The sequence below is a fragment of the Rattus norvegicus genome, chromosome 1 (genome assembly GCF_036323735.1).
Source record: "Rattus norvegicus strain BN/NHsdMcwi chromosome 1, GRCr8, whole genome shotgun sequence".
Classification (NCBI taxonomy): domain Eukaryota; kingdom Metazoa; phylum Chordata; class Mammalia; order Rodentia; family Muridae; genus Rattus; species Rattus norvegicus.
In genome coordinates this window covers 219325631-219337958 of record NC_086019.1, presented here as the reverse complement: position 1 = coordinate 219337958, position 12328 = coordinate 219325631, and the positions used below count along the sequence as shown (strand labels likewise).

The window sequence follows — 12328 nt, the reverse complement described above, 5'->3', positions numbered from 1 at the left end:
GATACAGAAAAATGAGCTACCTCTCCAGTGCTATGTCTGCCTGCATGCCACATGCTTCCCATCATGACAGCTTGGACTAAATAAACCACTGAATGTCAGCAGGCCCCAATTAAATGCTATCTTTTATGAGTTGCCCTGGTTATGGCAGTTCTTTAAAGCACTAAAACATTAACTAAGTATTATACAACCATGGATTCTTATCTAAATTTTAGATGTTTCCATTATTACCCAAGAGAACCACTACACCATCTAAGAGCAGTTATTCCTCCTCTCTCCTACCCTGATTCCATTCCCTACGCCAAAGGGTAATTTCTACTTTTGTGTCTAGATTTTTCTGGATATTTCATATAAATAGAATCATAGGACATATGATTTTTATATGTATTGCGTAGCACACTTTTAAGGATCATGTTTTTGTTTGGTTCCTAGTTTCTTCCACTGTCTTGAAGGCTTGGGGTTATATGAGACCCTACTGGTATAATTAGGTTACTGGAAACAGGCTTCAAAAGTTTAACCTGTCCCAGGTTCTAGCTGCAATCTCTATTTCTTCTGTCTATCCAATGAGAATCTGCCTCGTGCATCTATTGCCTTATCTTCCTGCCTAATGGACAGAAATCTGTAAATTTTTCTCCCTTGCTTTTGTCAGATATTTTGAACAGTAGGCACAAAAGTAACTCATAGTACAGATATACAAGTTTTTGTCGATTGATAGATATTTGGGTTATTTACACATTTTGACCATGGTGAATTATGATACTATACCATTTCTGTATAAGCATTTGTTTGATTAAATCCCTGTTTTCACATTTTGACATGTCATTTGTCTTTGCTAAGTCAAAGTGCCAGAGAAAACAACATAACAAAGAGAAAGGACTTATTTTGGCTCCTTGTTTCAAAGGTTTGTATCTATTTTCATTTGGTCTGAGTTTCTGGGCCTATAGTTAGGCACAATTAATTATTTTTCTCCTTTTATTGAAAATAGATCCTTTCCTCATACAGTATTATCATGGTTACAATTTTCCCTTCTCCACTCCTCCCAGTTCCTCCCTACCTGCCCTCCCATCTGAATCCATTCCCTTTCTGTCTCTCATTTAAAAAGAACATGCTTCTAGGAGATAACAACCAAACATAACAAAATAAGAATAAACAAAAACCATCACATGGAAGTTGAGCAAGACAAACCAACAGAAGTAAAGCCCCAAGAGAAGTCACAAGAATCAGAGACCCACTCATTCACACATTCAGAACTCCCATAAAAATACTAAACGGGATGCTATAATATATACACAGTACCTGGTACAGATCCGTGTCAGGCCTGTGCTGCTGCTTCAATCTCTGAGTTCATAAGAGTTTTCTTTGCATGGTTTAGAAGGCCTTGTTCTCCTGTTGTTCTCCACTCCTCTAGCTCTAAACTCTTCTGCTTCAGATTCTTCCTTGGGGTTCCCTGAGCTCAGGAGGAATTTGATGAAAACATCCCATTTAAAGAAAGCTGTGTGTTCCAGAATCTGTCTTTCTGTGTAATGTCTGGCTGTGGGTCTCCGAGAAGTTTCTCTGATGATGGCTTGAGTGAGACACTGATACATGATTGTAGCAGAATGTCATTAGAGTCATTTTATTGTTACTTTTTTTTTAATTATTAATTTGGTTTTTAGGTCTTTGGGCTATTTAGACTCTGGTTTTAGTTACTAAAGCAGTATTGGGTGTGCTTTCCGTCTTGCATAGTGGACCTTAAGTCAAATCAGATTACTCCCATAAGCTTTGTGCCACTATTGCCCTAGCATAATTTTACAGGCAGGACAGTTTGTAGATCAGTAGTTTTGTGACTAGGTTGGTGTTTATATTTCTCTTTTGGTAGCCTACAGAGTACCTTCACAAACCAAAGACAGTAAAATGGACACCATGTAGACAGACACCAGCTCACCCTCTCCATATTCAGTAAGTTTTATGGGAGTTGTTTTCAGCAATGGAGATTTGCTATTAGTTTAAGGAGAGCAATCTATTGTCTTGTCAGCAGTGTGGGTTGATTTGGGGGATTTCTATGGGACCCCTTTGACCCATAATGCAGCTAAATGTAATTTAGTCCCAGGATTGGAAACTTCTTTGGTGATAAGAAACAGCTAATTGGGATTCCATCTTCTTCATTCTTTGGAGACTTCACTAGGAACACCTTCATATATTTTAGGAAGTTTACACTGCACTGGGTTTCCATACCACCCCTCAGATGCCCCTCGATTCTAGTTGTCTCTCCCTGAGTTTCTATCCTCAACCCCATCTCTCCTCTTCCTCCTCTTCCCTACCTTATCTTGTTCTCATGACCCAACATCACTCCCAGTCACCCATAAAATCTATTTCTTCCAGGGAGACCAAGTGTACCCACCTAGACCTAACCTATTGTTGCTTGGTTATCATTTATTTAACAGCTAATATCCATCCACATATACGTGAATGCATTCAATATTTATCTTTGGGGATCTGTGTTAGCTAACTTGGGATGATTTGGGGGGAAGTTCTGTCCATTTGTATTTCTAGTTCATATCCATCTGCAAATTTCATAATGTCATTCTTTTCAACAGCTGAGTAATACTTCATTGTGTAAGTGGACCACATTTTCTTTATCCATTCCTCTGTTGAGAGATATATCTAAATTGTTTCCAGTTTCTGGCTATTATAAATAGAGTAGCAATAAATACGATTGAACAAGTGTTCTTGTGGTAGGATGCAATGTCTTTTGGATGTATGCCTAAGAAGGGTATAAGCTAGATCTTGAGGTAGATTGATTCCCAGTTTTCTGAGCATCCACCATATTGATTTTCATCCACTAGTAATGGACAAGTATTCCTCTTACTCCACATCCTCACCAATGTGAGGCACTTGGGTTATTGTATTTTTTACGGGTACAAAATGGAATCCCAGAGTATCTTTGATTTGTATTTCCCAGGTGACTAAGGATGTTGAAAATTTATTCTTGCCATTTGAGTTTCCTCTATTGAAAATTCTGTTTAGATCTATACTTCATTTGTGGAAAGGATTATCTGTTTTGTTTTTTGACAGGATGAATTTTGTTGTTTTGTTTTTTGTCTTTTTTTGATACCAAGTTTCTTGATTTCTTTATATTTTAGGATATTAGTGTTCTCTCAGATATAGTTGGTAAAAATCTTCTCACATTCTGTAGGTTACTGCTTTGTTATTAAAGTAAACTGCTCTATGTCAGTCAGGAGGAAGGCCTACTTCCTAACAGTCCACTAAGCTATGAGTTTATCTGTGGATTAATCTACTTAAGTTAGAGCTCTCACGAATCAGTCACTTCTGAAGGCTCAGCATTGTTACATGTCTGCTTGCTTTGTACAAGGGTTCTAGTTACTTCATTCTCTCCGGCACTGTTTTTATAACTATCCTAGTCAGTATGAAATTAGTCTCATGAGGCTTTTGGTTTGCATTTCATTGATGACTGATGTTTAGTATCTTTGCATGTGGTTTTGTTTAGCTTGTTTATTTTTAGTGAAATATTTGTTCAAATATTGTTTATCTTTTTAGTTATTTGCCTTTTTGTTAAAGTATTGTAGCAGACACAGTTTACAGATATTTTCCCCACTCTATATACTGTCTTCATTGTGAGATTTTAAAGTGTTAGCTCTTAAAGTTTATGACCCATTTTGAATTAATTTTTAAAAACTAAGAATCTAGCATCCTTCTTTGTATGTAAATACTATTTTCCCAATAACATTTGTTGAAAAGGTTGTTCATTCCCACACCCAGCAGTCTTACAACCTTATTGAAAACCTGTGTGTGTGTGTGTGTGTGTGTGTGTGTGTGTGTGTGTGTGTGTGTGTGTACAGATGGATGGATGGATTTATATCATATTTATAAATAGGGTCTGAAGTCAGTTTACTGGCTTATTATGTTTAGTTTTTTACCAGTACCACACAATGGTAACTGTAACTTAATAGGTTTTAAGATTCTGAAAAACTTCCAACTTTACCCTTTTCTGCAATAGTTTTGACTACTATTAGTCTCCAGAATTTTCATATGAATTTTAGGATCAGGCTAACAGAATCTGGATTTTTTTTCTTAATTTGTTTATCTATTTTGGGGGAGATCATCCTCTTAGCAATATTTTTTACTCCTATTTTGTAAAGGGAACTATTTTCTGGATTTTCTTTGGGGATTGTTCATTTGCTAAAAGTATTTAAAACAAAATTTTTTTATTGATCTTGTATTCTGCCACATTTGTAAATTTATTAGGATATCAACCAGTTGGTCTGTATGAAAATAAGGTCATTTAATCTGTAAGTAGTAAAAGAGTTTAATTTCTACTCCCCAGCCCTGCTTGGGTTCAACCTTTGCTTTGCTTTTGTTTTCTTTCTCCTTTTTTGGGTCTAATGGAGTATTAAACAGAAGTAAAGATGTCGTCTATGACTTTCTGCTTAGATAGAAGACTTGTTCTTCAATGTCAACCAACCAGAGCTTCCAGGGACTAAGCCACTACCCAAAGACTATACATGGACTGACCCTGGGCTCCAACCTCATAGGTAGCAATGAATAGCCTAGTAAGAGCACCAGTGGAAGGGGAAGACCTTGATCCTGCCAAGACTGAACCCCCAGTGAACTGATTGTTGGGGGGGAAGGTGCTAATAGGGGGAGGATGGGGAGGGGACCAACCATATACAAGGGGAGGGGGAGGGGCTAGGGGGATGTTGGCCAGGAAACCGGGAAGAGGAATAACAATCGAAATGTAAATAAGAAATACTCAAGTTAATAAAGATGGGAGAAGAAGGAGGGGGAGGGGGAGGGAGACGATGAAGACGTCGTCGATGACGACTACTTGTTCTTGCCCCAGAGTATGATGTTAACTGGGTTTTTTGTGTCTTAGAAGTAAATGTTTGCTTTTGTCAGTTTATATCTGTTGAAAAGTTTTAGTTATATTATTAATATTTTATTTTGTATATAAAAAATTCATACTGATTTGAGTCTCAAATATGTCTCAATATTTGGTATATGAGGAATATCAATTGATATGTAGGTGTTTTTGCTTTGGTGTTAGAATGTTGGCATCATAATATGATTGGAAAGTGTTTGGTTCAATATTTTTGAGAGTTTGAGAAAAACTAAGTTGGGTTATTTTGGTTATCTTTTTTAATATTCAGTGGGATTGACTACTACGTTCTGAGCTTAGACTTCTGCGTGGGGAGTTTTTGTTTGTTTGTTTATGGAGTCCCTGTCTTTATATAATATGTTTAGATTTTTGTTTTTTGTTAATGTTCAGTTCGGTAGTTTCTGTATATAAACTTCTGGGTTTTGTCTAACATGGTACATAATTATTCAGTTTTCTTAACATCTAAAGAAACTTTATTAAGAACTTTCAGCTATATATCACTAGCCCAGGAGAAGTAAGTTAATAAAGTTTCTACTTTTTTTTAGATGTGTATGACATTTCTCATGGAAATGTCTAGGAAGCTCTAGGAAACTGACATACTGAAGATGGGATATAATAAGATACTAAAAATAATTGAGTATAGCTTTAGAATTGGGAGGTAGATAGTAGTTGAGATTATTATAAAGTGTGTTCTCAAGTAGTTCAGACTGCTTTGAAGAGATAATGGATATTAAAGTCAATCTAGGGAAACCTTGGAAGGAAACTGAGTGTGTTGGATAGTGGTAAGTCATCTTTGTTATAAAGTTGCAGATGATTTAGCTTGTGTTCTGTCATTGAATTAACAGTAGAGTTTATAAGCAAGGAATTTATATGTTTAGCTGAAGTTTTCTAGCAGTACTTACAAGATGCTGCCTAATTTCTGTTTGCTGCTTATATAAAAGCATTTCTGTGACATGTGACAGGAAAGAAGTAGAGGAATGGATTGCTTAGCAAAAAATATCATTCATATATATATATTCATATATATACATATATATATACACATACATACATACCCACCCAAATTTGGTCATTTGGGAAAGTTTCAATCTGCCCAAGTAAATAATGCTTTCTGTGGCAATTTTTGCTAAAAAAAAAAAAAAACTAAATGTTTAGCTTATAGATCATAAACTATGTCAGTCAGCAGTTTCTTGACACATAGTAATCAATAGCTTAAGACATACCCCCTACTATGAATGATAGATTAACAAGGATTTTGAGAATTTTGTACCAGCATAAACACTCACCACTTAGACTAGTAAGGACAAAATCAGAATGAAATGATAAATTCTTGAGACCAAAATATAAAGGCATTTGGTAGGAGATGTAATGCTAGCAAAAGCAGACTCTTGCTACCATTGGACTTGGAGTACAAAGCACTGTTTACAAAGATTATTCATAGGCTTTACAATCTAGTAGTATTGGCATTTTTAACACTGAAGCCTTGCCATACATTTGTATAGCTATCAGAATGATAGGTGAGACATATTACATTGCTATGTTGACATCATTATAAATGAATTGAGCCTTTTGTTATTTACATATTTAAAAACCTGGAACTATACCATGAGGTTACTGTACAGGTGAGTTTAAAATTCATGGTTGTGAACCTTAGTAAAATTTAGCATCAAAGAAAATCATTCCTGTTAGGATATTCCTTTTAAGTAATTTTTAGTAACATTGTAGTTGAAATATCTTGAACTGTCATTGTTTTTGCTACCTCTAGTTCAGGTTCTCTTTCTGAGACCACTTTCTTAATTTAACTTGGAGCTAGCTAATGATTAGAGTCCCATGAATCAATTTCTTGGGTCAGTTTTGCATTATGTTTTTTACTAAAGGTACTGTTTAGCAGTGAAAAGTGTTTTACTTAGAATAGCAACATAAGGATAAATGTTGTTCTTAATAGTTGGAACTTTAGTACTTAATGTGCTTGCATGAGCATTGATACAAGGGCATCTTACCAAGGGGCTAAGTCATAAGGCAGTATGGCTACCTTGTTTCAGCAAACATTAACTGCCTCTCAGAGACTGGTGAGACCTTACATCAAAGGCCCCATTGCTGTGATTTTTATCAGTACAACAGCCATAACATATTCAGAACATAGCATTTTACAGCAGTTTCCCATCTTCTGGCTCTTATACTCTTATCTCCCTTCCACAGTGTTCCCTGAGCCTTGGAGTAGATAGCATAGATGTCTTAGATAGGGCTAAGCACTCAGCAGTCACTTACTCTTTGCATTTTAGTCAGTTAAGGGTCTCTATTAACCTACTGCTTAATTTAAAAAAGAAACTTCTCTAGTCAAGGCTGAGAGAGCATCAAACAGTAAATGTAAACATAAAAGCAATGTGATATGTCTGGATAAGAAAAGAACAGTGATAGGTTTCCCTTAAAGCATATCCTGGCTGCCTCCCAGCTAAGGGGTTTTCATCAGGTTTTCCCTGAGCATAAATTTGCTCTTAAGGAATAAACTTCAAATTCAGATCAAAAAACAGTTGATCACCCCTATCACAGTTGTGCCATTATATAGAAATAGGAATATCTTGCCTAGCAAATCAGTATTGTAGAACTCAGGGTCTACAACTGGACGAGACTGTTAATAACTTTTCCAGCACTGTGCAAAATAAGTACATTTCAATCCTATAAACTTGAGTAAGCAGAGACAAAGCATACAGTTCAGTTCCAACTTGATTTTTGTCTTATAATCGAAGTGTTTGGTGTCTTGTCTTCATCCGTAGATACTGATCACTCAGTTCTGGTCAGCAATTGCCCTTGGGATTTCTTTTATTTTGATTTGTTTTGTTTTTTGATATTTTTTATTTGCATTTCAAATGTTATTCCCTTTCCCAGTTTCCGGCCCATAAGCCCCCCTTCCCATCCCCCTCCACCTTCTATAAGGGCGTTCCCCTTCCCAAACCATCCCCCTTACTTCCTCCCCACCCAGACATTCCCCTACAATGGGGGGGTCCAGCCCTGGCAGGACCAGCCCTTGGGTTTTTTTAAAAAATAATCTCACTGGTCTTAATTCATGAATCTTCTATACTACCCTGAGTGATGGATTATTGGAATCCTACCTACCACATGTGTTTAGAGTTACTATTGATGGGATGAACACCATGACCACGGCAACTCTATAAAAGAAAGCATTTACCTGGGGCTTGCTTACAGGTTCAAAGGTTTAGTCCTTTGAGAGCATTAGCAGGCGTGCAGACAGAGGTGGTGCTAGAGTGGTACATCCAGATTTACAGAGAGAAATACTAGGACTGGCTTGAGCATTTTAAACACCCAGAGCCCATCCAACAGTGGAACATTTCATCCAACAAGGCCACAAAGCATTCAAATACAGGGCTATTCCTTTTTGTTTGTTTTGTTTTTGTTTTGTTTGTTGCTACTGCTTATTACAATTACTAGATTTTTCAGAATGGTTACTGGTTAACCATTGAAAAGATTACACGTTTCTTGAAAAGAATTACACGTTTTCATCTAGATCCCAAGGAAGAGAAAGAAGATGATTCTGTCCTCCCTCAGGAAGTTTCCATTACTGCAACTAGACCTAGCCGGAGCTGGCGCAGTAGTAGCAGGACCTCTATCTCTCGCCTTCGAGACAGTGAGAATACTCGGAGCTCTAGGTCCAAGACTGGCTCGTTGCAACTCGTCTGCAAGACAGAACCAATTACAGATCAACTTGATTATGGTATGGTGCAAATACATTATGCTTACTTCAGATACATAATTGGTTCTCTAATCTTAAACGTAATGTAGACCAGTTACCTAAATGTTTTGGGAAACAGGTAATATGTAGGTAGAATTTGTTCTAGACACATTGTAGATGGTCTCGATTTGTAAAACTGCTTCATACAGTAAGTTTACGTAAGTCTTTGGCCATGCAAGTGTCTCAGTAAATCTTGTTTTAATTTTCTAGACGTTCCAGAAGAACATCAGTCTCCCAGTGGCATTAGGTATAAAGTTTATTTTATATTTATATCTTTGAATATTTCATTGTATCAAATCTTTGGGACAATTTCTATTTGACAGAATTTTTGAACTGTTAACTGAAAAATAACTTGTTTTAAGTTGTCACACTTACTATCCAACATTTGGTCTTGAATGGAACTTAAAATGCAAAACTTTTAGTTTCCTAGTCCCAAAAACATGTCTTGAGTAACTTCTGTGGATAAACTTACCTGTGTTGGGCACCAGTTTAAACTAGAGTATCTAGCTCAGTGCCTTTTATGGTACTTTAATAATTTAATTTGGTTAGTTATTGTGTGATAGAACACATTATCAGACAAAGAATTACAAAGCCAATTCTCTAAATCTTGGTGCCTTTGGATAATTATCTCTCATTTTTACTTAAAATGTTATATTGTATTTGTGTAGTCTGAGTTCTAAGTATTACTTGTAGTAAAGTAACTTAGATTATAGTCATTTTTGACTATGTGTAAGTATTCTAACTCAGTCCTATTAGTTCTTGAAAGGAGAATTTATCATTTTTGTTTGCTTATTTGTAGTAGTGATGAGGAAGAGGAGGAGGAAGAAATGTTAATCAGTGAAGAGGAAATACCATTCAAAGATGACCCAAGAGATGAGACTTACAAGCCCCACCTTGAAAGGCATGTTTGAAATTTTACTGTACATGCTGGTAAAAAATACATAGGAATACACTTGTTTTTGTTGCATGATTAAATAAATATATAAATAATTTTAAATGAATGTTTTAGAATTATGTCTTATATAGCTCTCTCTTTTGAGCTGTTGAACTTTAATATATAAACTGTTCTATTTAATAGACACGTGCATGTTTTAATAAGGTTTTCTGGAATGTTTAGAATTGTTTTACTTAGTATCTTATTTTTCTTTGTAGTTGTAGAGAGACTTGATTTTTGTGATTTCAGCCTGTCTTAGTTTGGGTTACTATTGCTATGATGAAACATCACCACCAAAAAAAAGCAAGTGGGCGAGGAAAGGGTTTATTTGGCTTACTCTTCCACATCTTTTGTCTTATCACTAAAGAAAGTCAGGACAAGAATTCTAACAGGATACAACCTCAAGACAACTGCTCGGTGCATAGGCGATGGAAAGGCACTGCTTACTGTTTTGCTCAGCCTGCCCCCTAAGAGAACCCAGGTCCACCAGCCCAGGTTTGGTCTCATCCACAATGGGCCTGCTTTCCCTCCAGGAATCAATAGTTTTTAAAAATCCCTTACAGGCCAATCTTACAGAGACATTTTTCTCAATCGAGGCTCTCTCCTTTCAGATAGTTATGACATCAAGTTGACATAAAACCAGCCAGTATAGAACAGTATTTATCCATGGGTGTGCGTGCGCATACACAGACATGCACATATATGTATGTGTATGTGTACACACATCCTGGCTATGGGACATGGGTATAAATTGGTATAAAGTTGTGGTTTGTAAGCTGAGAATCACAGCTTCAGAATACTGAGATAATGATAAACCCTAAGCTTTAACCTACTATTATAGGCTACCTTTAATGAATCCTTTGTTAGAATATTTGTGTTGAAATGTTTTTCTGTTTTCAGGGAGACCCCAAAGCCACGGAGAAAATCAGGGAAGGTGAAAGAAGAGAAAGAAAAAAAAGAAATTAAAGTGGAAGTAGAAGTAGAGGTGAAAGAAGAAGAGAATGAAATTAGGGAAGATGAGGAGCCTCCTAGGAAGTAAGTAGGCAGTCTCTACTAAAAGTGGAAACCTACCATTCAAAGGCACAGATGCAGGTTCACATCCACGTATCTCCAAACTTGGGGCACTTGCATTTAATCCTAGCATTTGGAAGGAGGGGGCAAGCAGATATCTGTATGAGTATGAAGTCAACCTAATCTACATAGCTATTTCCCCGACTAGCCAGGGCCACATAAGACTCTGAAAAACCCAAACACACAAAAGACAGATGAATATAAGCCCAAATGAGCAATAATGACAGTATTTTTAGGGGTACAGAGAGAATAGAGAAAGCCAGAAAAATATCTTAGGTATGTGTGTTCTCAAAAACTAATAGGCTAAATTATGCACAAACCTTGATCACACATTTTGTTGCAAGAATAAGTTTAAGTGCTTTCTTGTCTTCTTGATTGCATTTTTAATTGTATTTACATGGTAAACTTTTTACCATAACTACTTTTTAAGTAGTAATATTGAAATTTATCCAGATATCCCATAGCAATTCCTAGTTTACTCCAAGATAAGAATTAAGAGTGAAATTCAAAATAAATAAGTAAATAAATAAATAGTGAAATTACCTCAGAGTAAGTCTGGTTTGATGGCCAGATGTATTTGGTTTTTGTATTGTTGGTTATCCAATGTGTCTGCCTCCTGTTATTTCATGCTTAGAATATGCCTTTAGCCATATTTAGAATATTTAGTCAACTACTCTTTCTTAAATTATAGGAGAGGGAGAAGGCGAAAAGATGACAAAAGTCCACGGTTACCCAAAAGGAGGTGAGACATTTCTGCTTCTGCTTTTTATGTCCTAAGTCTGGTACTAGGCATTTGATTGATTTTTTTTTTTTTCATAAACAGAGGGGGTGTTGCTTCTTTAAAATTTTACAAATGTGGGTACCTAATTCCCTGATGCACACACAGATGGTATGTTTTCATTTTCATTGCATGATGCTGAATTGTCTGAAATTCTTAGTTCTTTCTATAGCTTGCTAGCTTATTCATGTTTTTAAGCCATCAAACATTTGACGGTTTGATACTTAAGTACAAATTTTGTGAAACCTATTATCTATAATCATACTATATATGGAATACCACTTCTGTTGCTAACTTTTTTCTGACATTTCGGCATTAGAAAAAAGCCTCCAATCCAGTATGTCCGTTGTGAGATGGAAGGATGTGGAACTGTTCTTGCTCACCCTCGCTATTTACAGGTCAGTAAAGTTGTTACAAGACAGTCTTTACAGTGTCCATTACTTGTCTCCTAAGATATTACTTTGTGTGGGATTTGTAAACATTAACATAAAATACAAAGAAAAATGTTCCTAAGGGTAAAATTACATAAGTTGTCTTTACTTTTACTGCTTTAACAGACTTCGGGAGACTAGCAATTTAAAGAACAAATTCATTGGCTTTTGATTCTGAGTTCCTTGTAAGTCCTAAGAATGTGGAACCAACATCTAGAAAGGGGTCTTGCCAGTGTACAAGGCTGAGGAACAAGAAGGAAGCATGAGGAGAAAACAAACTGAGTTCAGTTTGTTAAAAATTTTAATCCATCTGTGAGGACAGAACACATAAATGTATCTCAGCTTTATTGCATTGAAGATTTGAGTTTTCCACACAGGAACTTTGGAGGATACATTTACACCTTAGCACATCCAATTTAATAATAAAGGACTGAAAAGTCTGAACCTAAGTACAAGACTTATTTAGATTCTCAAGTGTTACAGTATTTCCCAA

The 12328-nt window shown here is 36.1% G+C and overlaps 1 protein-coding gene across 3 annotated transcripts in view; it reads left to right on the top strand.

Annotated features, from left to right (window-relative positions):
- Window positions 1–12328, top strand: part of Zfp91 (zinc finger protein 91) — a 37653-nt gene that overhangs the window by 15696 nt on the left and 9629 nt on the right. For 2 of the 3 annotated variants that reach the window (NM_001169120.1, XM_006231127.5), the window contains exons 3-8: window positions 8397–8603; window positions 8832–8868; window positions 9421–9522; window positions 10456–10590; window positions 11318–11368; window positions 11724–11802. In NM_001169120.1, coding sequence (NP_001162591.1) covers window positions 8397–8603; window positions 8832–8868; window positions 9421–9522; window positions 10456–10590; window positions 11318–11368; window positions 11724–11802 — 611 coding nt within the window. Of the gene's footprint in view, window positions 1–8396; window positions 8604–8831; window positions 8869–9420; window positions 9527–10455; window positions 10591–11317; window positions 11369–11723; window positions 11803–12328 lie in introns of all 3 variants that reach the window. The other variant, XM_063281006.1, reaches the window with a different exon arrangement.